The sequence below is a fragment of the Anser cygnoides genome, chromosome Z (assembly GCF_040182565.1).
Source record: "Anser cygnoides isolate HZ-2024a breed goose chromosome Z, Taihu_goose_T2T_genome, whole genome shotgun sequence".
NCBI classification, from domain to species: Eukaryota; Metazoa; Chordata; class Aves; order Anseriformes; family Anatidae; genus Anser; species Anser cygnoides.
Window position 1 is genome coordinate 22,830,444 of NC_089912.1, and position 24,157 is coordinate 22,854,600.

Below are 24,157 nucleotides of genomic sequence, written 5' to 3' on the forward strand. Positions count from 1 at the left end.
TGTCTCCTACAACTGCCTCACATGACACGAATATTATCATCTTACCGGGACAATAACTTCTGTAATTGACTAGTTTAGCACATTTACTATTTTAGTGTATATTTAAATTTATGGTAGTGTATTTTTAAACTGCATCAGTAAAAACAAATAAAAAGTAAGAAAGCAAAGGCCCATGTATTTATTTAGATAATGTAAGCAGCTGTTTAAGCATTGTAATGTTTGATGTATTTTAGAGCAGATAGTGTAGCTTCACTTTGATTTTGTTTAGATATCATGGAAGAACAATTAAGTATCCTAATATTCTTCTTTAATGAAACTTTCTGGAAGACATTTAATATATTCACAAAAGCCAAGAAAATGATAATGCTTCCAAGACTAATGAAACATATTATTTGGACTGAAGATTTTAATTTTCCTCTTCCTGATCCACATCAATACTAATTTAAGGTGTTATATTCTTACTTTTATACAGCTAGAACTTTAAAAAGTATCCAGAAACCAACCTTTTGCTAGTACCAGTGAGACTTAGAGGCCTGTACATTTCAGGACTGGGCATAAAATTTTCATTAGGCAAAAATGCAAGCTATCATTCCAAGTCAAATTAGATTATTTAATTAAATGTTGTATCAATATCAGATTATTTCTTACTTTTATTTTCCAAAAGAGAACTAAGATTTTTTGCAGCTTTAATTTTTTTATATTGATCTTTATATTGGATGGTATTTTATTGAAAATATAAATACTGTTATGCTCTAGTCTGTTTATAATCTAGGCAATTACAATGATAACAGCAGTTAAACTCCCTAATTCTGTATGCACCAAGTGTTTTTGGTCTGGTTTATTTAGACTAGCTGGGATATGGCTATGTCATTAATATTTTTGGAGTGCACAGTGTTCTGGAGAAGTTCTGCAAGCAATGCGTAGAATTTGTAATACTGATCCATCCCTGGCTTTTCAACAACTGGCTTTTGCTCAGTCATTTCAAATTAAAATGTAACATTAACTGCTTAAAATCAACTTTTCAACTATATTCACTACTAGTAGTGGTGCAGATGTAGTGAAACATACAATTATTCCTGTTACTAGTCTTGGTAATCAGGGGAAGATCTATTTTAATTTAAACAAGAAGCAATTGAATTTGGAGCACAAGAGGCCAAGTTGGTTATACCACCCACAGTGCAGATTTGAATAGGAATAGGAACACAGCCCTTTAGAAGTCTTGTGCACAATAACATGCGCAAACTCATTTTTAAAGTGTATTTTTCTACTTGTTACGGATATTAAAAAACGTGATCCTCATATGCTCTTAGCACAGGCATCTGAGACTCAGTGGGTGTTGCCTATATTTTTAAGTAAAAAGTCAACAATTCTTTTGACATAAAGTCCACAATTGTATTTCCCAAATAGCTCTTACACACAATAAAAGGTACTTTAATTTAATTATATCTTGCTTCCCATAGCAGACTGGTTCTACAAAATTATGTAACACACTGAAATGCATTGGGTATATCACATGCCCAGGTTTCTAAGGAAAGATGTTGCTTCCATTATATAGGTTCCCATACAAAGCTCTCCCTACATGAGGAAGGCTTAGGTGACTGCATGTGTCACATAAGGCAGCTATGACACAGGTCATCTAACACAATTTTGTATAACATTTACTTGCAGACCACCTTTTGGGTCAGCTGGAGGCTATTTCAGAAGAACTGTGTATTGTGAAGGATCATCTGATTCACTGGGAAGCACATTATGACTGAAACTTTCATAATTTTGCTGCTGTGGATGAAAAGCATTGAGAAGAACTGGATGTTCGTGTTTTGGATTACTGTTAGTTCCTTTGCATTGTGACTCAGGAGATGCACTGTGGAGGCACACAAGCATCTGTAGATTACCTTACCATTGTTCTTTTTTCTTTGCTGATCATCACCCAAGCAAATGTCTTTTTTTTTTTTTTCTTTTTTTTCTCCCCTTTCTCCTTTGGAATCATTTTTGAGAATATTTCAATTTTTCCTTCCTGCAGAAAGTAAATCTAAGTCTGTAAGAAGACAAAATGCATATCTGAACTTCTAATTCATATTCCTGATATACAAAAATAAAACTGAAATATTTTAATCACTCTTTAAAATAGATTTACAAATACAACTTTCCCTTCCGACTGGACTCTCAAAGTTCAGTAGCAGGTTAGGTATGTAAGAAGAAAGAAAAGGTAGACCAGAGCTTTCTCGAATTTATTCTTGCACACTAGATATAGCAATACAAGGAAAGAACCTTGATATTGCACAACAAAAAGAGATAAGATAGAGCTGTTAGATAAGGAATGATAGGCAAGGTTATTTTCAGGAGTGTTTGAAACCATATTTATGTATCAGTAGGCTCCTGAAAGAATATGTCTTGAGGATAGCTATCAGCCCTGGGATAGGGATTGTGTAACATTCTCCTCAATATCTTGGAGTCTGAGACTACAAATATTTGCTTTATGGGGGACCTGCTCAACCTTGTCAAGTTATCTATGTGTGTACTTGGTTATGGGATTTGGCACTTGGACTAGGATTTACTTCTGAGACAGATTGCCTGTGACATGATACAGCAGACAGGAACAGGCTCAGTCTGAGCAGCTCTCTCCGTGGCCACCAAGCAGTTCTTCTCACACAAGTGGTCCAGCAGCAGTGGTAGGACATCGTTAGCATCTGCTGCTTCATCTACAAAGTAAAATCTCATCTGATAAAAGCAAAGCAATGTAAAAGCTGTACAAAATGAAAGGGTTAAAATATATTTTGATAACTTATTATTTGGATATTTCTAAGACTAACTTCTGAGGTGACAATTAAAGAAAGATTTGAAAGGCCTAGCATTTCATTTTGACTTTATGGCTGTGGACACAGCACTCTGCCTGTCCCTTTAGGCCTGCAGGAATCTGAGTTAGTGTAAACATGACAGGAGCAATTGGCATGTGAAAAACAACCAAGCATCTAGACACTCATATCACATTCAGTGCACCCAAAAAGAGACTGAAGGCAGAATAGAAAGGAAAACCACAAATACTGAGGTGTAGATAAACTAAGGTCCCCAAGGAGATAACTCATCAAGCCAGATCCCCATCAAACTCAGCTGTTCCCAGGTGCGTGGACTCCTACACTTCCACACATCCTTCTCCCACAGCCACGTGCCCTACGCCCGCAGCTGGGGAAGGTGGAAGAGACATGATGTCAGCTCTTTGCCAGATGGGACACTGATACATAGAAAAAGTCCTTCAGGGTAATTTTAGCCAGCTTTGGGAGAAGTCACAAGGTGACCTTCATGCATAGTAAGATCTAATGCTGCAGACAAAAAGTAGAGTGTTAGGAGGATTGCTTTTGTACTGAAGGAGGTACTGAAATGCTAATATGTACATGTAGATGTGTTAATATGTGCCTCCAACATAAAATCAGACATAAGCATAAAGTAATGGGACTTTCTGCCCCACTATGTGTCCTTTGAGCCACTCAGGCCATACAGAGATAATGGAGAAGCCATGGATCTCTGGGCAGTAGTGTTCTCCAGGTGGGTGAACTTCTACTATTACCTCACACCAGCATCGTCAGAGAGCCCATGTGCCTAACGACATGCTCTTTTGCCACATGAGTTATCCCTGGGTCCTATCAAATGGTGCACTCATTTGAATGCTTACTGTATTGCTCTCACAGAAAAACAAACAAACAAACAAACAAACAAACAAAAGGTTAATAGAGGGACTATAATCTTTAAAAAATTAAAAAGGGGGATGAGGGTGGGGATTAAACAACTCCTAGTACCCTGTCAAGTACATTAACTATGATCAACACTTCAGGATACAATTAGGATACTAAAGGTTCTCAGTAGGGTGGCACACCTTAATAAATCGTATGATGCATCTGACTTAGAGGAATAGTCAGGATCCAGATTTTCTCTCCCTGAAAGAAAACATAATTAATGGGAATACCTCTTGAAAGATGTCAGAGGTAAGATGATGGAAAAGAGGGAGCATATCAGTCCTATTGGACTTCTACAATAAAATAGCAAAATGACACTAGGAAAACAATAAATACCTCAGCTTGGAAATGGAGAAGGTTGCCTGAGAAGGTCTCTCAGAGCATATAACAGTTTGTTTAGTGGTGTGATTGCACAGTGAAATTATTTCCAAGGAGAATATTGATCTTGAGGGACGTGTTCCAGCCTTACCACATGCCAATCCAGAACACGCTACCAAATAGACTTTTCTATCCTCTGTGGTTTAATGCCTCTCTCTGCATAGATTCAGCTAAACATCTGAAAAGGGTGACAATCTGCATTTTGTTTTGCCTGACTAATAACTACTATTTATTTATTTATAGGACACTGACAGTGTGTGTTCATTGCCACACAGATATATGCCTTCTGACAAGAGCAAATCCCTGGAGTCCTGCAGCTCACTGTAGGTTCCCTCTCCGGTGGGTATGGAAGAGATCAGCCAGGAAGCAAGGAGGAGAGCAGCATGGACAAAAAAAGCTTTAAGCAATCTTCAGTGCTCCCTCAGTGCTGGGGATTGCTGATGTGAATGGAGTTCAGAAGTGTCATGTAAATATTTATGTGTGAAGTGGATGCTGCTTGGAACTGGTACCCATGGGAAATACACCAAAAAAGTGGAAAGCTGTGGTTGTTATTAGCAGCAGCAGTGCTACAGAACAGCCTGCACTGTCACACATCTGTTTGGCAGATGGCTTTGTGAACATATTACTCTCACCACATTTAAACCACTTGTAACATGGCCTTGACCTTTAGATTTTGGTCTGTATTCATACACAGCTAAAAACATATAATTGTCCTGGTCTGTCTCCTGATGAATCATCCTTGCAAATTTCACTATTAACAGTCCCACCTGCTTGTATTATTCTGAAACTTCGCAGTTTACTGCTCAATGTAGTTTTTTCCCCAGGCTGCCAGAGAGCTCTCTAAGTTATGACCAAGCTTCTCCCCTTCTGCACACCTCTCATTTAGGAAGAGTATGTAAGGCAGATTAATTTGTGTCACACATGTAATCAACGTTACCCTTACTTACACATTTCACTGAGGAAAAAAGCCCATTTTATGGATTCCTGCATTTCCTTATCAGTTGCCCAAAGTGTGCTCCAGCCTGGTACAAGATACTGTTTGTGAGGGCTAAGAACACCTCAGTTTCTCTATTCTGCCCCACAGTATTTGTTTGTTTTTCAGCCGAACATATTTCTGCTGATCGTCTAACTAAGGACTGCTGTGACCTCCAGGCTTGCAGTCTGTGTTACCTAGCAAGGACAGGGTACTTATACATGAACTCTCCATATGTTTGTGTATTTTTTTTTCTAAATCACATATTTTATAGGTGTGATTAACAGCAGTTCAAACACAAATACAGACGTGACTACTTACTCGACCTGTGTGCTGCAAAGTGAGTGGTTAGCGGAATGCTGACTCTCAACTCTGTCACTCCTATGGCACTCAGCAATTACCTGGCACTACCCACCCAACCTCTCCAAGCACTATGCACACACAATGAGTGTATGTTCCCAGTGCAGGGAAGGGAGATGCCTTTGTGACTTGCCACAGGTCCCCCAGCAAATCAATGGCTGTGCTGGAGGCAGCAGTGACGTCCTCTGAACCCCCACTGCAGTTCCAGGTCTGCTGCATTGTCCTGCCTCCACCATGAGCTTTTCCAGTTAGGCCACCTCCAGTGCCTTGCATATTTGATACTACATTATGCATGTATAAGCATTCTGCACCTACATGTAAGTGACTGTGTTTCATACATCCTGATAGCCCATCCAATTTCACTGAAAATAACAGCTTGATATTTCACTGTTCTGCCAACGTGCAGGAACTAATCAAAAGCGCTCTGCATTCATTTTCTGCTTTGAAAGGGACAAGACTGATATCTCAAGAAAAGCAAGCAAGAATACAAACAAACCCTACAAATTATCAATCCCAGTTTGACCCTGGGATACTTGCTGATATGGCCTTCACAACTCCAGTTGGCACAATGTTCCTTGGATTCAGTTTCACTTTTGGCTACTTCCAAACTTTGTCTGCTTTCTTTCTACTGCATGTAGAAATCAATAATGCCCATGCTCATACTTCTAAGGTAGTTAACAATCTAAGAAAAAGAAATTCTTCTCACTTTATGTTCCTTGTTGGCCAAATACGGAAGCAATCAGTGTCTTCAAACAGACCTACAAATCATCTATGCAGAGTATTTTTCAGGTTCCCATCACTGTCTCAGCTGCTGGGAACAACAACACCAGTGCCTTGGAGGCCAAAAGGTACTGCTACAGGCACAGCTTTTTAGGAACGCCAAGCAGGCTGTCAGATCAGTCCCTGCAAATATTAACCAGCAGTATCTACTTGCCCTGTTGTCTCATCTGCTTCTGCTTGTAAGGTTTTTCCCCTGAGGTTCTTCTGGCTCCAGGTATTGCTTTAAAACCCAGGAAAATTAAAAATTAAGACAATTGTGTAAATGATGGGCTTTGAATCCTCCTGAATTCTCTCTTTCTTCTTGTGGCTTGTGAATTCTGCTTCTGCGGTATTTGTGATTGCGACCTGACCACAAGTAGTCCTAAAGCCCAGAGGTAGTGTTACAAGCCTGAAAAACCTGTCAAAAACCTAAGTAAAATGCATCAAGTTAGACAGAAATGATGTTTGTGTCAATTAGTTCAGTGACTACAACTAGTTCTTATCCCAGTGTCACACAACTTAGTACACTCAATATGAGATACCAGGAGAGATCAGTGGAAACATGGCAATGTGTTGAGCATCTCCACCATATCCTTTCCTCTAAAATTGTATCAAGATCACACCTTGCACCCACAAAAACCTACTGTTTATTTTGGCAGAACACTTATTTGAGATGATATATGTACAGACAGGTATGCTCTTGCACAGATACTGTCATGTGTTAGAGTAAACTGTTCTGAGGCCAGGTGTGAAATTAGACACAATGTTTAATACAGTCCAGAAAGCATTTCACAAATCAGTACTGATCAAAGAATACTCACTAAATGTGAGTAAAACCTGCTAGTAAACCACTTGTTTTCATTGCAAGAGCAGATCTGTAAAACCCTCAATGTTTCTGTTTTAACTCAGTGATACTAAAATTTGGAATAATCTGTGAGATTGGCATGGCTTTATGGTGGGCATGCTATATTAACTGTTGTCCCCACTCAAGCAAAAATTGTGGCTGGGATTGGCCTCTGTATGTTGCTGTACTGGTTTGTGTAGGTACAGTCCCAGTTCACACACATGCCCAGCTAGCTCCTTAAGCATGAGGAATTACGAATGAAACAAATATTAGAAATGTAGCTTTTTAACTCTGGTCTCTACTGCTATAATCACTTAACTCCTACAGCTACCGCAGCAAGCTGTAAGGACTAGAAGTGAGAAAAATTAAAGACATCATAACAATTTAGAGCTTTATTGCATCTGTTATGAAATCAGTGCAAAACTCTAAAAAACTTTGTTGTATCTATGTCGGGCCATAAATTTGTGACAGACTGAGTGATTATCTTTATGGGGGAACATCAGTTTTGCTTTTGTACACAAATATCCTCGCACTTGCTCAAGGATATTTGAGCTCAGCTCTGCCAGCCAGCCATTTTCCTTATGCACTCAGGAAACTTTCTCTTTCTGCAGGGCACACTTCCCTGGAGAACCTTCATTATAATGTTAATGTCTTCTCCTTTATCTGCCTCTGACTTATCTGAGGTTTTTGGAGTGCTGCTGACACTGGCTGGAGTTAGTGGATGCTTAGCTTTTATGTGACAGGAGGAAGTAAAGCCCATGACAGCCCAAAATGGGCAGAGTTTTTCACAGAAGCTGCAGAAAAGGCCAATGAAAGGGAATGCCTAAGAAAATCCATCACAATTGACTGCATTAATAACCGATTACAGAAAAGTAACATAGGAACTGATAATTTAAAAACTCACTATGAAACAGAAGTGGCAGAGACAGCTGCTGAGTAAGGTCTTGAAGCCCCAGCATGACTGATGCTGTCAGCAGTGTGACCTATGCAGTGTGCCAGTTTCAAATAGAAACAGCTGCTAAGGTTGTTGATTGAATATACAAATGTGTACCAGGGAGAGCATTCAATCTCAACATTGCTGTGTTGAGGTTTGGCCAAGCCTAAAACTGTCTGTAATTTTGGCAGAGCACACTTCTATCCTCTGCTTTCCAGATCTAGGATGGAAGATATTTTGGAAGATGGAGCTGAACTTAGAACTATCACCTTAATCACATTCAGAAAGTTTTTAAAAAAGCCTTTGAGAATAAGAAACAGATTAGGAACTGCTCCATTTAACTGGCCTGCCTGCTATTTCTTGTTGTGTGTTTGCTTCAAGTATGGTTGTGGGAAACATTTTCTTCTTCCTTTCATAACAAGTGAGGGAGAAGTACAATGAAAGAATCACAGAAGAGTGGGGAACTGAGAGAAGATGTGAAAATACATGAGTAAATTCTAAAGAATGGGAAAAAAAAATACACAAAAGAATTGGAGGGGAAAAAAGGAAAGAATAAGATGAATTATTAAGGGGTCAGTACTCCTGTTCATTTGGGAACCTTGCATTTGCCAAGTTTATTTGTTCGGTTTTTCATTTCCCTTTTGATCTTCCATTTTTACTGTGAAGTCTAGACTATAATCAGAGTTCAAGTAAAGGTTTATTTTCTTAAAAGATAAAGTCTATATTTCACAGAAGGTAAAGGAAATGGTAGTTTAGATGAGCACATATTAATGGGGATGAAATGAAGACGGCTCTTTTATTTTTCCTTTCCTCTCCTCTCCTCTCCTCTCCTCTCCTCTCCTCTCCTCTCCTCTCCTCTCCTCTCCTCTCCTCTCCTCTCCTCTCCTCTCCTCTCCTCTCCTCTCCTCTCCTCTCCTCTCCTCTCCTCTCCTCTCCTCTCCTCTCCTCTCCTCTCCTCTCCTCTCCTCTCCTCTCCTCTCCTCTCCTCTCCTCTCCTCTCCTCTCCTCTCCTCTCCTCTCCTCTCCTCTCCTCTCCTCTCCTCTCCTCTCCTCTCCTCTCCTCTCCTCTCCTCTCCTCTCCTCTCCCCTCCCCTCCCCTCCCCTCCCCTCCCCTCCCCTCCCCTCCCCTCCCCTCCCCTCCCCTCCCCTCCCCTCCCCTCCCCTCCCCTCCCCTCCCCTCCCCTCCCCTCTCCTCGAGTCTCCTCGAGTCTCCTCTCCTCGAGTCTCCTCGAGTCTCCTCTCCTCGAGTCTCCTCTCCTCGAGTCTCCTCCCTACCATCTATATTCTATATCTAGAAACATTTACTAAAACTAACCTATTGACCAGGCCTCTCTCTGCATCCTTTTCTCTTTGGAGAGTCCTTCTGCACAGAATGAAATGTGAAAGCCAAGCTACCACTGCTTACCGTTGTGCTACCACACAAAGTCTCTTCTACCTAAAACACAGATTTACACACAAATGAGTTAGGATGAGTAGAATATGTACTTGTCTGGGGATCAAAAAAGGGGATCTTCTATACAGCTGTATCTGTACAACTGTCTAGCCTGGTGCTCCTCCACTTCTGGCAGGAGAAGGCAAGGTTGGATGGGGCCTTGAGCAACGTGGTCCAGTGGGACATGTCCCTGCCCGTGGCAGGGGTGTTGGAATTTGATGTCTTGAAGATCCTTTCCAACCCAAGCCATGCTATGAGTCTATGATTCTACCGTACTAGAGGATGGCGACACTGAGCTGCAGCTACAGAGCAGCAAGCACCTGTGTGCCTGGGCTGCCTTGCTGCTAGCACTCCAGAACAGCTCTCAAAAGGAGAGAAGATGACTGCTCTGTGCCCATCAGATGAAGGGGAGCGGATGGCACCAGTACAGGGCCAGATCAGATCATTCTGTTAAAAGGGATACAGACAGCCACAGGGCTGTCTATGTTACTTACAGACACTGAAGGTTTGCTGTTGGTTTCTGGAAAGAAAATACTACGACCATGCCTTTAGCAGCTATCAGGTGCTTCTCAGATGACACCTGGTGGACAAAAGCAAAAGCGATGAAACGCAGCCTGAAAGCAGACTACTGTGCAGAACTGCACCATCCTAGCCGATATCTGCACTGTTGCACTTAATGCTGGTGTCCTCAGTACCCTGGTTATCCCCTCACAGGCAGCATTATTACAGCCCCTCAGAATAAGCGAATATGCACATATCGTCTCCGTATCTGCATCTGCTTTCTTTTATTCATTTTTGCATTTTTTCATATTTTGTCTGATGCTTACAGTTGGTTTAATTCTGACCACTGAGTACGAGGGTATGCTATCAGATTAGGCTAGAATTAACATCTTGTTTTTATGAATAAAAATACAATGAAAGCCCATGCTGTTACCAGTGACTTGGTGCTTTCCTAGCTCAGGACACCTAGACAATTTTATGGACACTTACACAAGTGGATATTTGTACCCACAAGGCTAGAGACTTTCATTTCCTCTGATTAATGTACTCTTTCCTTTTTAAAGTACTTCCAGTTTTGCTATTACTTGTCTAAAAAACCTGTCTTTTCTGCTTGGTGCTTTACAACTGCCCTACAGCATTCTTGTTGAGGACCTGGGGGAACCAATAAAATAAAATAAAATAAAAACACTCTGAGTTCACCTGGAAAGAAACATCTGCACAGGCAAGTCTTTTTTCTGGGGGTCCACTCCTAGTGAGTGCGTGTTGATGCCTCCTGGTAAGATAGGTGGTTTCCCCAAGGATCGCATAGATGGGAATATAGTGTTATTGTGCTGTCCTTTTTCTCTATTTGGCTTGAAGGATTTCAGGAAAATAGGAGATACTGGTCAATTAACACTGTGAGAGATGAGGCTCCTTCCACACACCCGTGGGGCTGTGATTAATGCTTTGATGGCCAGCACTGCATCTTCCAGATTAACGTGTGTTTTTTTCAGTTGTTTGGACTTTTTTTGTTCTATGTGTAGCCAGTTCCTTTAAATGTTAACAGTTTTATCTTTTCTCTGTGTACTTCCATGTCTCCCCTCACTACATCAAGTGTCCGTTCTGGGGGCTGCAGCAAGTTAAAAGTCCCATCAGATGCTCTCAGGTCTCATGACACCAACATCAAAGAGACCACGTAGTTAGTGATATCAAAGTTGTCACCAGTGCCAGAAATAACTGAGGGTGAAGTGGGGTCTGTCTGTGAAAGGGAAGATTGCAGCCTTTTTCAGATCAAATCCAGGCCAGGACACCTCTACTTTTTGAAGTGGTTATTTTTTCAGCCCTCTCCTGGCAAGGTAGCAAGGCCTGTTATGGCCTTCTTTTTCTTTTTCTCAGAACAAACATGCCTGCCCAAGCTCACACAGGAAATATGTGGCAAAGCGAGGAAGTGAACCCAATTCTCTGAAATCCTAATCTCAGTTCAGATACCTTCTGCTTACAGTTATGAGAGTGACAGCATTCAAGCTCTTTCTGCGGACTTTTCTGTATGCGAGAGTGAGGTCTGTCACTGCTATCCACAGCTGCCAGAGCAATGCAAACATTTTCTGCTAACAGGATGTTGTATGTCCAAATTCAGAAACAGTTATGTGGTTCTCAATCAGATTTTGCCCAGAGAGAGGCTGTGTGAAAAATCTCAGGATGTGGCCTATTCTGCTGAGATGTGAAATGTTACCGTATTGCGTACACTAAGAGATGTACATTCCAGCATATACGGAGGATTCAGATAACCACATTAAAACACTGGCAGCTGCATAAACCCTGTTTACGCTTGTGTTTCAGCCTCTACAACAGTTGCATCAGTGACAGAAACTCTGCACTGGACAGATTAACCAAAGCAGCTTGTAATCTCATGAGAATTCTTCTCAGCTGAACACAATTTATTACTTGCTGGTAGGAAGTACGGTTTTCAGTACTGTTTAACTCCTATGCATTTACGAGGAAAATTGTCTGGGTTCAAAATAGTTTAATTTTCTATTAATTTTTTCTAGATTTTTACCTTAATCAGCCGCCAGTCCCACCTAAGCTGTTCCTGACTTTTCTAAAGATCCCTCCACCAGATTTGCCATCAGGTTTAGCTGGGCACAGACAAGGTTAGGAAGAGACAGAAACAATGCACAGCTTGCTGTGGATTCCCTCGACCTGACCATTGCCATGTCCAGACTCTAATCCTCTGTCATGTGTAGGCCAGCCAGAAGTTCTTCAGAAGTGCTGAGCATGTACAGCTTTGTGGGATTTCAGCAAGAGAAACAATTGCTTAACCACACGAAAAAGTACAGGCAAGGCATCTCATGCCAGCAGCCACAACACTGAAGCATTGTACGTCCAAAAGTTTTGGCCCGAATACCTCCACCACTCAAATCTTCTTCTCCACTGCAGGTATTGCATCTCACTCACCCTTAAGAGAGTGCATGAAACTGCACTATTCCTTCCATGTATTTTTCCTGCTTAATAACTAATAGAAGGGCACTAAACAAAACTATTTGCCTCCTTCTTGGCAAAAAGGGGCTGGAGGGCGGTGCAAAATCTTGAAAGCTTTTATCAAGCAAAGCTGTCACAGAAATCAAGGGTTTCCCATAGTACTTCAAACACCAAACTAAGTGGAGAAATAGAGAATGTGAAAGAGATCAGGATATAATTACATCATGTAATTGCCTAGCTGTTTTCTTTTGGATACAGATTAATAGTTAACAAAAAGTACACAGATGTCACCCTCTGTTGTGCCACATTTTGACTTGGATGAGTCCTGTCCCAAACAGGGAATGAAGTAAGGTCCTGGCTCAGCTGAAAGCCAGGGTTTATCCCTATACCAGCTTCACAGCTTGAGGCCTGACACCTCCAATGCTTAGAGAGAGAACCAGCAAAGTCTAGCTCTGTTCAGACACCTAAAATACCTCTGTACAGGCATCTCGTACAAAGTCCTCAGGATTCTGAGTTACTCATGAGTAGTATGTGTGGCAAACAGTAATAACATGGATTCACCTCTTGGAAACTGGTGATCTACTGAAGTTGTTGAATTACACTATGACTAAAGCCATTTTAACAAAACTGCTTTCAGAATACTGTAGTATAATCCCTAAGCAGTTATCAGTTTGCTGATCCTAATATCAGATACTTTAATAGGATTCACCAAAGAAAAGCAAATACAAATAAGTTCTAGAAGATACGCTTCCTTCTCTTACATCAGATAATAGAGGGGAAGACAAAGAAGAGTTTGAAACACTGCTGTGGAAAGAAGAGTTCTGTAAGCCATTTCAGGTAGCAATCTGTGAGAACAATCCTCTTTAATTTATGCTGATGAATATTTTCAGGTTTTGAAATGTTCTACTTTACTTGTTAATTTCTATTCATCAAATACAAAGAAATTAAATGTAAGCACGGTCATAAAATATAAAAAGGAAAAATATATCAGAAAAGTGCTTTTAAAAACATCAATTAGGCAATAAAATGTCTTCAGCTTAGGCCATTTGGTTAGCATCTGTGAATGCTTTTGTGTTCTACAGCTGGGAAAACACCAGATCATAAAATCTTTTTAGCTAGCAAAGCCACTGCATGAATAGATTATTTCTATTCTGCAGAAATGTTAATTAGCAACTCCTTAAAAGTTTGATTGGTATATCTGTGTGAAAAACAAAATCTTGAGAGTTCAAAAATGTATTGAATAATATGAAGCTCTTTATTTCCTGTCAGGATAATGAGGATGTAGTCTGGTCTTCCTGAAGGAAGTAATCAATACAAAACCCTAAATCCTGACATAAACAAAACCTTAGCCAGTCATAAGGATGCTCCATGAGTTTGAAAGAGTAAGAAAGAGACTGTGTTTAATCAAACATCCAAGATGGTGAATCAGTCGTAGCCAAATTGCAACCATACACTGCTCTTCCCAGTTAAAACCAGCCCTTGAGGGAAAAGCAGGATATGGTGACACCATACAGCAAGCATCACTTGCTGCTCTGCATTTGATAGATCTGCATCCACACATCCCTAGATGTGTACACACCTCAGGTCAGCTTTGGCTACTGGAGTACATTGCTCTGAAGAGACTCCTGCTTGTGACATTAGGTCTGTGGCTTCAGCTCTTCAAATGAGCTCAGGGGAGTTAAATGGCATTGGTCAGATAGTCTGGAGCCTTTGGAGCCTGTTATCTTTTCCACATGGTCATCACCTTGAGTACATGCCTGCAAGGCTTGGAAGGTCATGGGCACTCCGGATTACAACTTTCTCACCCAAAAGCAAGGGTGGCTGGGAGCCTAATGTAGTCACTGTCTGCCTCTGACAAGGTGGTGAAAGCCTTTTGAACATACCCCACCTGCTTCTTTTGAAATCCCAGGATTTCAGGACTTGGGCTCTTTTTTCAGGTCAGATTTCCCTTCCAGATCACTGTAGGCTTTGGGGCTTCGTGTGACCACCGTTCCCTAAAGAGCCAGCAGGTCTGTGTCAGAACCACTAAGTCCTTTGTCATGTTATACCGCTTCCTATAAAGCAACAGAGGAGTGGCCAAGCTTGAAAGATGGCCACTGTAGAACCGTGTAAACAGACCAGGGGGTTCTGGTCCAAATTATTATTATTTATTATTGTTGCTGTTACTGTTTTGAGTTAACTGAACTCCTTTCACTGTCCCCTCAGGCAGCGTGGGTAGAAACGACTCCAGGAACGCCCTGCCGCGGCCAGCGTTTATTACCACGGTAACTAGCAACGCCAGGCACTCCTATCCTGACGGAGCCCGGACAGAGGGACACACCCTCGCAAACACACTGACAGACAGACAGACAGACACACAGACAGACATACGCGGCGGCTGCAGGGCTCCCCGCCCGCCTCCATCTCCCGGCGGGGCGGGGCGGGGCGGGGCGGGGCGGGGCGGGCGGCGGCGGCTGCCCGCGGCCAAGATGGCTGCGCTGGCAACGGCCGTGGCGGCGGCGGCCGGCGGGCGGCAGCAGGTAAAGGCCTGGCCGCGGAGCCGGCCTCGCCGGGCGGCCCGGGGAGAGGGCTGAAGCAGGAGCTGCTGGTTTGCCGGGCTGACCTCAGATAGTAGGCTCACAACATCCAGTTTCATAGCCCGTGTTTGTCAGTAGTCCCAGCATGTGGTGCCTTTAGACTGCTTGGGGTTGCTGTGAGTAAGAGTTAACAGTTTGCAGGGCATTTTGAGCAGATTTCACAAGTTAAGCGAGTGCTTTCCTTTAACGAGATGAAATGGGGTAATCTGCCTAATGTAGATTACATGTAGATAACATAAGATTGTATAGTCAGGTAGCGAGTTACCTCCAAATCTTCAGATACTATCTTGATTTAGGGTGGTATGTAGTGTGATCAGCAGCATCTGTGAAAGCAAGTTGACATTGCATTCTTTCCATTTTTCCTTTGAAGAATGGATTTTTATATACACTCATCAGTTTATCATCACTTCAATTTTATACCTGTGTAACTTAAAATTATTTGGATTACTGTAGTATAAAACAGAAGTAGTGCTTTTGTTTGTTATCTCTGCACTGTGGTATTGTCTGCTTAAAAATAACCTATGAGTATTTAAAAATAAAATACTGTTTTTGAATAATACTCCATTTTGTTATGTACAGAATGACAGCTGTTTCAGTACTGCAGGTTCTGGTCAACAGTGTCAGAACTGGAAGATGAAAGCAGAACAAGCTAAGAAAGCAGAATTCGTGAGAACAGCAGAAAAGTTAAGAACTCAGTAAGTAAAAGACAATCATAACTGTATTTTCATGCTGTTCTGGAGATAATACAACTCAAAGTTCCAGGTAAGAATTCACAGTAATGAAATTTTAGGCAAAGTTTTCATTTTTTTCAGGACTTCAGGTAGATTATTACAGTTCTGGTTGTTTAGGATAGGGTCATGAGCTTCAAGATGACCTGTTTTTCTAATTGCTACCAGGACTTGAGTCAGTTATTTTCTTTAGTTCGCTGTTGCACCATGTTGATAACCCAAGAATGAAAGTGTGCGTGGCATTACTTAGTTCCCAGTTTTCCTACTCAGCTGTGCAGTGCATGTGGCATTATTGAGTTCTTAGTTTTCCTACTCAGCTGTGCTTACCTTTCTAAAGAACTAAAGCCTATAAAAGATACCAGCAAAATGAAAATTGTGGCAGCATTACAACAGCTTCCTTAGAGCAGATTGAGAGCACTTCTAGATTATCTAGGCCATTGCTTTGGAATATGGGAGCTCAAGACAGCTCAAGCACAGACGTGATTTAAATGTGTTTCCCCACATCTTGAGTAATGGCTTTAATAACTATACAGGCAGTTGAAAGAACAGTGAGGTTTCTGCATGCACAAATGAGCTTTCAGAGGAAGAGCTGGCTTAGCCAGCGGGTTCAGGGAGACATGTTTGTAGTTATGAATCCTGAATGAACTGTGACACTGAAGTCTCACAGCAGCATTTTACTCTGACTGAATTAGCTCCTCTTAGTTGTTCTGGATCCTCGGTAATGGCTCAAAAGTTGACTGCTGGGTAATGTAGAGATTCCTGAGCTTTAAATGAGGCAGTTTGGATGCCATTTAACTATGGCAAATTGTCCTTCTGTAGTTGTGCTCTTAAGACTTCTAGTGCACTGTCTGAGATTTTGTTACTCAGGTTGGTTATGTGAACTCCAGTGAACAGCAAAGCATTTAAGTTATGAAGGCATCTTCATGTAGAGGATTGAACTATATAGCAGCAATAGCCTACTGCAGAACCAACCTCCTACTGAGAGACAGAGGATTATGGGTTGTCAGTAGTGCTGCTTAACATTGGGAATCACCACATGTCTTTGTTATGGATAGCACCAGTGTTGTACTGCTCTGATCTCTTAGCATGGTGGCACTGATCTACACAGATAGGCTCAAGGCTGCAGTATTGGCAGTCCTTTTGCATCTGTGGTTCTCTAGGTCAGACTCTAGTAGACTGCCTAGCTGCAGTAAGGCAAAGCATATCCTACTGTGAGTTGTATTCTGAGGCTTCTGACCTTAGTGAGGAAGCAAAAGTCACCTGTAGATCTGTGTATTTATATATAAACTATAGTCAGTAAGGTAGCAGCGTTAATATCTTGGGATAGGCTGATAGTAATGAACTTGAATTCAAATCTTCAGTTGCAGTAGTACTACTGTCATTGTAACCCTGAGGGAATGTACTTGATTTGTCTGTGCTGGGGCTCCATCTGTGTGTGCAATTGCAGTAATACAGCCTGTGTCCCCTCAGTGCTTTCCAATGAAAATTCTCATAAGGCTGCTTGGTAAGTGAGCATCATACAGATAAAATTTCATGCTGTTTCAGTGTGTAAAGCACTGCTTGTCTGTGAGATAATTTCTTCTTTTAACGTCTTGTTCAAGTTCTTGGGTTACTTCGGTGTGTAGTCCTGTAACTACAGAAAGGTTTTCCTTGAAATCAGCTATAGTAGCAAACCAGTGACTTGTATAATATCTAAGATTGTCCTGCTGACACGGCATCAGCTGGATACTAACCATGGAAAATCTTGTGCTTTGATAAGTATTTGCAGCTTGCTCAGTGTGGCAGCCTTGTTTTCCAGGCTTGCAAATATCGAAAAGGACAAAAATGGACATCTTTACAATAGGAAGAGTGATTCCAGGGTAGAATACAGCATGCTAGAAGAACTGGAACATAAAATGACTGTCAACAGGAAAACTGAAAGTAAGTGGGTTTCCCTTTTTTCATTTTTTTCTCTCCTGTTTGTTTACTTATTTTTACTCTACAGTTTTTTGCTTAAATGGTTTATCAGTCAGCAATACAGAGAGATCAGTGTGGATGGGAGGTAGATTATGATTAAAGTATAGTATTTCACTATGTGTATTGCTTATAAGGAAGAATTCCCCAATTCACTTGCAAAATTCAGAAGCATAAGCGTTTTGGGTCTTTTGTGTTACCAACTGTTTTCTTTTAATCTTGAATGTAGTGGGTACTACTCACAAAAAAAAACTTTGGTGGAAATTTTCTGTTTTAGAAACTTAGAAGCAATTTTGTATGTGTACTGCAAAATGTAATGTCGTCTAGCTAGGTACTATAAATAGGTACTTAGCATAAAAGAAGTTTTTCCTATACTGATTACTGCCTGTAAATAGGTTTTTGAACAGTTCTGTGCCTGCATTTTTCAGCTTCTGAGATAATGGATATTCATAGTGCAAATTGTGCAGTGAGATAATACACAGTCCATCCTCTATTATCTGTTCTACTGCCAGACTGATTAAACAGGACAAAAGTGACTGCCTCGATACAGTACCTAAGTAATAAAATAATCATGCTATGCCTTTTGATACAGAAGATGAAAAAGTAAGTTGAAGGAAGGCGAAAGGATTCAGGGAGACAACTAAAAATACCTTAGAAATGTGTATGTTTTAATGTGGGTCTTTTAATTGAGGAATCCTAACATATTTTTTACATCTTAAAATCATTAAAAAGTGTAAATATTTCCGAAAAATGACCAAGCTAAAAAGTCCAGAAAGTTTTCCAGGTGTACAGAGGAAGCACAAAAGTATGGGTGGATGTACTGCGGTATACTATTGCAAGAATAAAAAAAAAATAAAAAAAAAATGAGAGGTGTAAGGTACTAAATGTGAGATGTGAAAGAATGTTAGAGTCTTGTAGGATGTGTACTAGAACCCCCACGCTTCTCATTTTCTGTGCTGCTGTGTTCAGGTCTTTGAGCACAATCTGTAAGTTTTTGTATTTTAGTCTTAGTTTGAACTAACAGGGTCACGTCGTGGCTCTGTTTTGTTACATTTAGGTCGTGGTCTCTGTTATTTCTTCCTTAAACCAATCCTGTTAAAAAGACAGACTCTCTAGACTCCCTAGTACCTTAGATGTACCCAGAACTTCATTCAAATCAGTATTTATAAACTTGTGAGGAACCAAGTGGTAACAAAGCAAATAAGCATATGCATGCTTGGAGTTCCTGAAGACATTAATTCTACTTCAGTTAATATGACAAATAACGTTGAAGTAGTAAATTCATAAGTGCTTTTTAAGTCTGTTTTTTCTCCATTGCTGAGTGTTTTGAGGCCTAGGTCAAAGCCCTTTCAAAACTCTAGAGCTGTTATTTGTACAGGCAATATTGTTCTCCAAACTCCAGTTACCTCATAAAAGGTTTGAGAAAACTGAATTAATCTCGATGTGACTATACTGTTGAAACCTTTTGAAATGGGAACTACTAATTTTAAAATCTGATGCTATGTGGGAAGATACACAGCACATGCACTCAGCTACATGCAGTTAGATATGTTAAGATGCTTTGTATTAGAGCAGTTTCATATGATTAAACAGAATTTCTGTTTCTTATCAGATGAAATCCTCCGTTTAGACACTTCATTGCTTTTTGTTTTCTATTGAATTAAATGCACAAAGATACTGTTAGAACTATAATCACCTTATTTTAACAGAAACTAAAATCCTGCAGCAGCTATCAAAAATACGTAATAATGTGAAGAAACTTAAGCAACAATTGAAAGATGTGAAGCATACATCAGAATGTAAGTCATGCTGACAGATTTTAAAACAGTTTTGTTTATAGACAGGTTTCTTGGATAGTTGTGCTTGTGATTCTCCTGCAGACTTGGGATACTCTAGTCTGTCTGCCCTTCCAGGAATCTGGGAAGGGGATTGTAAGAAGGGAGAAATATAAGAAAGAGTAAAACCTCTTGCAGTTCTCTGTGGGAACAGATAAACTTGTTCTCTATTAGAAGTGACGTGGGTTTGTTTCTTTGGGCTATGGAGAGTCAAGTATTTTCTACACTGTTAGCAAAGGTGACAGAACAAGACGTGAAAGCTGAGCCAAAAGTTTTAGATGATATAACGGCATCAATTTATTATTTTTTTTAGAGCCAGGTTAGTTAAACTGTGTGTTCAATATGTGTTCGTAGAGATGTTGTACTGGTTTAAAACACTCAAGTTCTAAAATGTCTTTCCACCATTACAAAATAGCTGTCTTTCTCTCTCTCCTTCCTCCAAATGAGGATTAAAGCATTTAAAGTACAGGGTATGAAGTCTCACTTCGAAGTTTCTTTGTAAGCCCAGTTTTGTAGAAAGTAGTGAGATGTAGGCTACATATGGTTAGTACAGCCTGGTAAAAAACAAAGATTTGATTGTGCTTCTTAAGTCATTAACTCCATTGTTAGAAAAAGACAAAAGTGGAAGCCCTTTACTTTAAGGTAAGGCCGTCTCATTCTGTGAATCAGTAAAGATTACCAGAATGAGACTTTTTATTCAATTGAAATAAACATTTATACTGGGATTTGCATCCAGTTAGCTAAACCACTGTGAAATCACACCTTTTGAATAAATGAGTCTTTCTTGTAAGAGTGTTTGAAATGGAAATGTAGCCTTTTTTGTACACTGAAATAAAAGCATCCCAGAATTCTCTGCAAGTGCCTACATTTCTGAATAGTGCTGAATTACTGGTAAATACTCTAACCTTCGTAGGTGTTATGTTCTTCTTTTCGTTTTTAGTTGTTGACAAGCTCAAGGAAATGATGGAAGAAACTGAAAATGCAATCAATGCTTTTAAAGAAGAACAGAGGCAAACGTATGTTTATACATGCTTCAGCTACAAAAAAAAGTGCTTTCATAATACACAATGACAATTTTGCATCAATCAAGTAAACTATTCTCTTGATTTTTCTCTTTTGCCCATGATCCCTGTTGTATGTCAATCAAAACTCAAACTATAGATTCTAATCTTGATATACAACCTTTTAGAGAGGCTGTTTATATAGCTGCTTCACTGATTCAATGTAACAATTATTTGCCTATGAAGAGGCTTTTCCAAGAAAAGTTGCAGAACACATTATATTGTTCTCATGGGTTTTTTTAAGTGGGTGGATTTTTTTCCTCTTTCTTCTCTGTAGTGGTGTCAGGAGGGGACTGAGTTAATTGTTTGCGTGCCATAAATGTGTGTTTCGACTAAAAGGGTAACTTAATTCCAGTTGTGTAGTGCTTTATTATGGGATCATTAAAACTATGCTGTCATCTGTGTCAGTTACCATTTCAGTTCTTAATCTTTTAAGAATAGCTTTTGTGTGGCATTGAACAATTCCAAAATTCATTTTCACTGAGCAATGAATACTGGATCTCTTTTCTTACACTCCAGTGTTTGTTCCCTTTTTAGATATGAACAGCTTTTGAAGGATGAAAAAACTGCCGTTAATGAGCTCAGTGTCTTTGAGAAAAAAGTGGAACTGTGGGTGTTAAGCAGCAGCTCAACAACAGAAAAAGTTTTGAAGTTGCCATCAGCTAGGATCTCAGTTGATAAAACACTGGAAAATCATCTACCTGAAGAAGTAGTAGAGTTTGAAAGATTTCTGCAGCGAACGGGGGGGAGGCAAGGAGGCTGGGATGATTATGATCATCAGAATTTTCTGAAAGTGTGGACAAAGCACAAAGGAAGGCTGTCCTACATGGATGAAGCCCTTGAGTATCTGTGTGGAAGAACAAAAGAAGAAGTTGAACAACATGACAAATGGTATCGAGAATATTTAATTTTACAGGAAAGAAAAAAAGAGGTAAAATGAACAAAAAAGCCCCCCTCCTAGGACTATGGTAGCTTTAAGAAAACATATTTATTTTTAAAACACACACACTTATTTTTGTATTTGCCTGTCTGGTGGTAGTGCTAGGTAGATTTCTTTTACAGTTGGTGATACATAGCTGAAGTCTTCTTTAGCGACCTTAACTTACCAAAATATTTGTCTTTAAATGAATTATCAGTAAGCGTAGACCTAGTAACACACTGACATGGCCTGTGTATTGTCAGCGTATTTTACAAATGCTTATAAATGGAAGTCGTCCAGCAAGTTAGACGTCAATCCCAGAGTGGTAAGTGATCCTGTTTGAAAAATGCAACTTTGTTACACATCCTGGAGAGTGTCTGTCCCACTGTATAAGCAATATACCTATCAATTTCTGGTGTAGATAATTATGGCTCCTTGTAAAGAATTGATGCCTTCAAGAACTATCCATCTGCATATAAAAGATGTACTGACATAAAAATTGGGGTATAAAATAGTGGGTGGAATTGTATTTCAGGTCTTAGCTTTTTCTTCAAAATAACATTTTCACTCAGAATAATATTTTACACTAATATTCGTAACTGTTTCAAGATAACATGCCATAACCTAAAAAATTTAAACTCATAATTCTTAAACCTGCCTGTATGATGCATAAAATAGAAAGAAAATTTGATTATGACAAAGCAGACAAGTGGTCTTTTGCCTTAAGTTTTCCCTTAAGTAGATTTCCAATTCCCATCTTCAGTTAGTATCCTTAGAACATATCTCTTTATCATATGCAATCAACAGGACCATGTAAGATTTTTATGAAGACCTTGTGTGTCTCCTGCTGTTCTCTTGCAGTCAATTAAGAAATGGAAGGAAAAGCAGCAGCAGGAGAGAGAAGGAAATTTGAAGAAGAAAGAGAAATCAGAAAGAATGCTCAAGAAAGAATGGCTTCAGCATGAAGAAGCTCAGAAACAAAAAGCAGAGGAAGAAAGAAAAAGACAACAAGCAGCAATTGAAGTATGGAAAAAACAGAAAGCAATAGCATTTGCAATGGAACAAGCATCACAACTAAAAGTAGAAGAAGAGAAGGAGAAAAAGCAACTAAAAGAACGCCAGCGCCAATGCCACATGAAGTTACTGTTGGAAAGATATACCTTGCAGAAGAAAGAAAAGGAGGAACTTGAAAAGCTTGAAAAGGAGAAGAGAGATGAAGCTGAAAAGGAGAGGAAGAGAATTGCTGCAGCAGAAATTACTAAATTTCAAGAGCGAGTACGTAATTACTTCTATTCATGCATATGATTTTTTTTAAATTTACCTACTTCCTTATGTAACGTAATCTGCTAAACACTTCTAAAAAAAAATCTAGATACCCTAGTTCTACTCAAAATCTGTTAAATCTGGTTTTGATTCACTGTGTATAACAGCATCTGTCTACACCAAAGAAACAGTATGAGGCTTTATTCCAGACCATGATACTCTTTTCCTCAACATTTAAGTTCTGTAGGATTATTCAGGCCTGTATTTCCTTGTAAATACAAGATGGTTTTGTTTATTTCCATGTGAAAATGGTTTGGGCTTGACTCTATCGCGCTCCATTGCTGAAGTTGAGACCTGATTATTGTATGATAGTATAAAGAAAAAAAGCTGTTTGAAGATCTTGCAGGCTTCATTGGGTGTTAGGTCCCATCTCAATGTAAACAGGAGAACCGGTACTATTGTCAGTATTTACACTAAATTTCAGTTCTATAAACAGGTTGAATGACTGCCATTTTTTCTATACTGTGTAATTTTAGTTTGGACAGGAGAAGCTTGTAGCAAGTAGCTATCTAGTGTTACTTTACTCTATACTATGACAAATGAAATTAAAAAAACTAACAAACTGCTGCATATGTACATATTTCAAAGCATTTCAAAGTAAATTGAAATAAAATAGGCTTTTTCTCTTTTACGTGTTTCAGGATCTACATAAACTTCAGCTAAAGATTCAACAAAAGCAAGTTAAAGAAGCCGAGAAACAAGAAAAAGAACAAAGACTGGCGAAATTAAGACAGAAGGTAATGTATGGTATTTTTTTTGATCTCAGGTGTGAGCAGCTCCGTCATTCAAACGACCTCCAAACAGGCCGGCCCGCAGCCTGCCCCTACGGTAAGGTGCAACGCACGGCTCCTCGGCGGCCACATAAAAACACTTTTCTTTTTCTTTCCACCCCCTCCCCGTGTGTGTTTCCCCCGCAAGGTCCACGTCCGTGCGGCCCGCGACCCGTCCCGCCTGCGCCGGCCGACGCGGGGCTGGGAGGAGCGCATGAAGGAAGCCGGCCCCGCAGCGCCGCCGCCTCTCCGCCTTCCCCGGAGGTACGGGGCGGGGGGAGCCGCGGGCCGCCAGCAGGGCGCGTCCGCTGAGCGGCTCCCCGCTCTTTCCCGTCCCTGTAGGGCCGTGCCCGCCTGGCGGCGGGGGCTGTAGCGCGGAGGCGCCGCACCGGGCGCGCCTGCGCCACCGAGGCCACGCCCCCCCCCCTCCGGCTAAGCCCTGTGACGCGTTCGTCGCGCGCCGGCGGCGGCAGCAGCGGCGGTGGTGGTCGTCGTCAAGATGGCGGCGTCGCCGTGCTGGGCGGAGGCGGAGCGGCTGGACTTCCTGAAGGAGCGGCATGTGCGCTTCTTCCAGCGCTGCCTGCAGGTCCTGCCCGAGCGCTACTCCTCCCTCGAGACCAGCAGGT

General features: G+C 40.7%; 2 protein-coding genes and 1 long non-coding RNA gene across 5 annotated transcripts in view; 2 read left to right on the plus strand and 1 right to left on the minus strand.

The window, feature by feature from the left end:
• Window positions 1-1,311: 1,311 nt before the first annotated feature.
• On the minus strand, window positions 1,312-10,465 carry LOC125180341 (uncharacterized). Its single transcript, XR_007158781.2, has 3 exons — window positions 9,903-10,465; window positions 3,869-3,929; window positions 1,312-2,699 (listed from the first exon to the last, which is right to left on the minus strand). It is a non-coding gene; the product is annotated as an uncharacterized lncRNA (long non-coding RNA).
• A 4,303-nt stretch (window positions 10,466-14,768) lies between these two features.
• Window positions 14,769-24,012, plus strand: CCDC112 (coiled-coil domain containing 112). Of its 3 annotated transcripts, none has more exons than XM_066987714.1 (10): window positions 14,769-14,885; window positions 15,522-15,637; window positions 17,469-17,590; window positions 19,333-19,422; window positions 20,399-20,474; window positions 21,057-21,450; window positions 22,300-22,713; window positions 23,403-23,498; window positions 23,680-23,795; window positions 23,874-24,012. In XM_066987714.1, the coding sequence occupies exons 1-10, from the start codon at window positions 14,835-14,837 to the stop codon at window positions 23,902-23,904; spliced, it is 1,506 nt and encodes a 501-aa protein (XP_066843815.1). In that variant the 5' UTR covers window positions 14,769-14,834; the 3' UTR covers window positions 23,905-24,012. The 3 variants fall into 3 exon arrangements, with proteins under 3 accessions (XP_066843815.1, XP_066843814.1, XP_066843813.1); XM_066987713.1 differs by adding an exon at window positions 23,528-23,589 and having other exon boundaries at window positions 23,403-23,437; window positions 23,680-23,899; XM_066987712.1 differs by having other exon boundaries at window positions 23,680-23,904.
• The window catches only part of PGGT1B (protein geranylgeranyltransferase type I subunit beta), a 37,511-nt gene continuing 37,347 nt past the window's right edge, over window positions 23,994-24,157 (plus strand). The window contains 1 exon segment of the mRNA XM_048049923.1: window positions 23,994-24,155. Within this exon segment, the coding sequence (XP_047905880.1) occupies window positions 24,031-24,155 (125 nt within the window). The 5' untranslated portion in view covers window positions 23,994-24,030.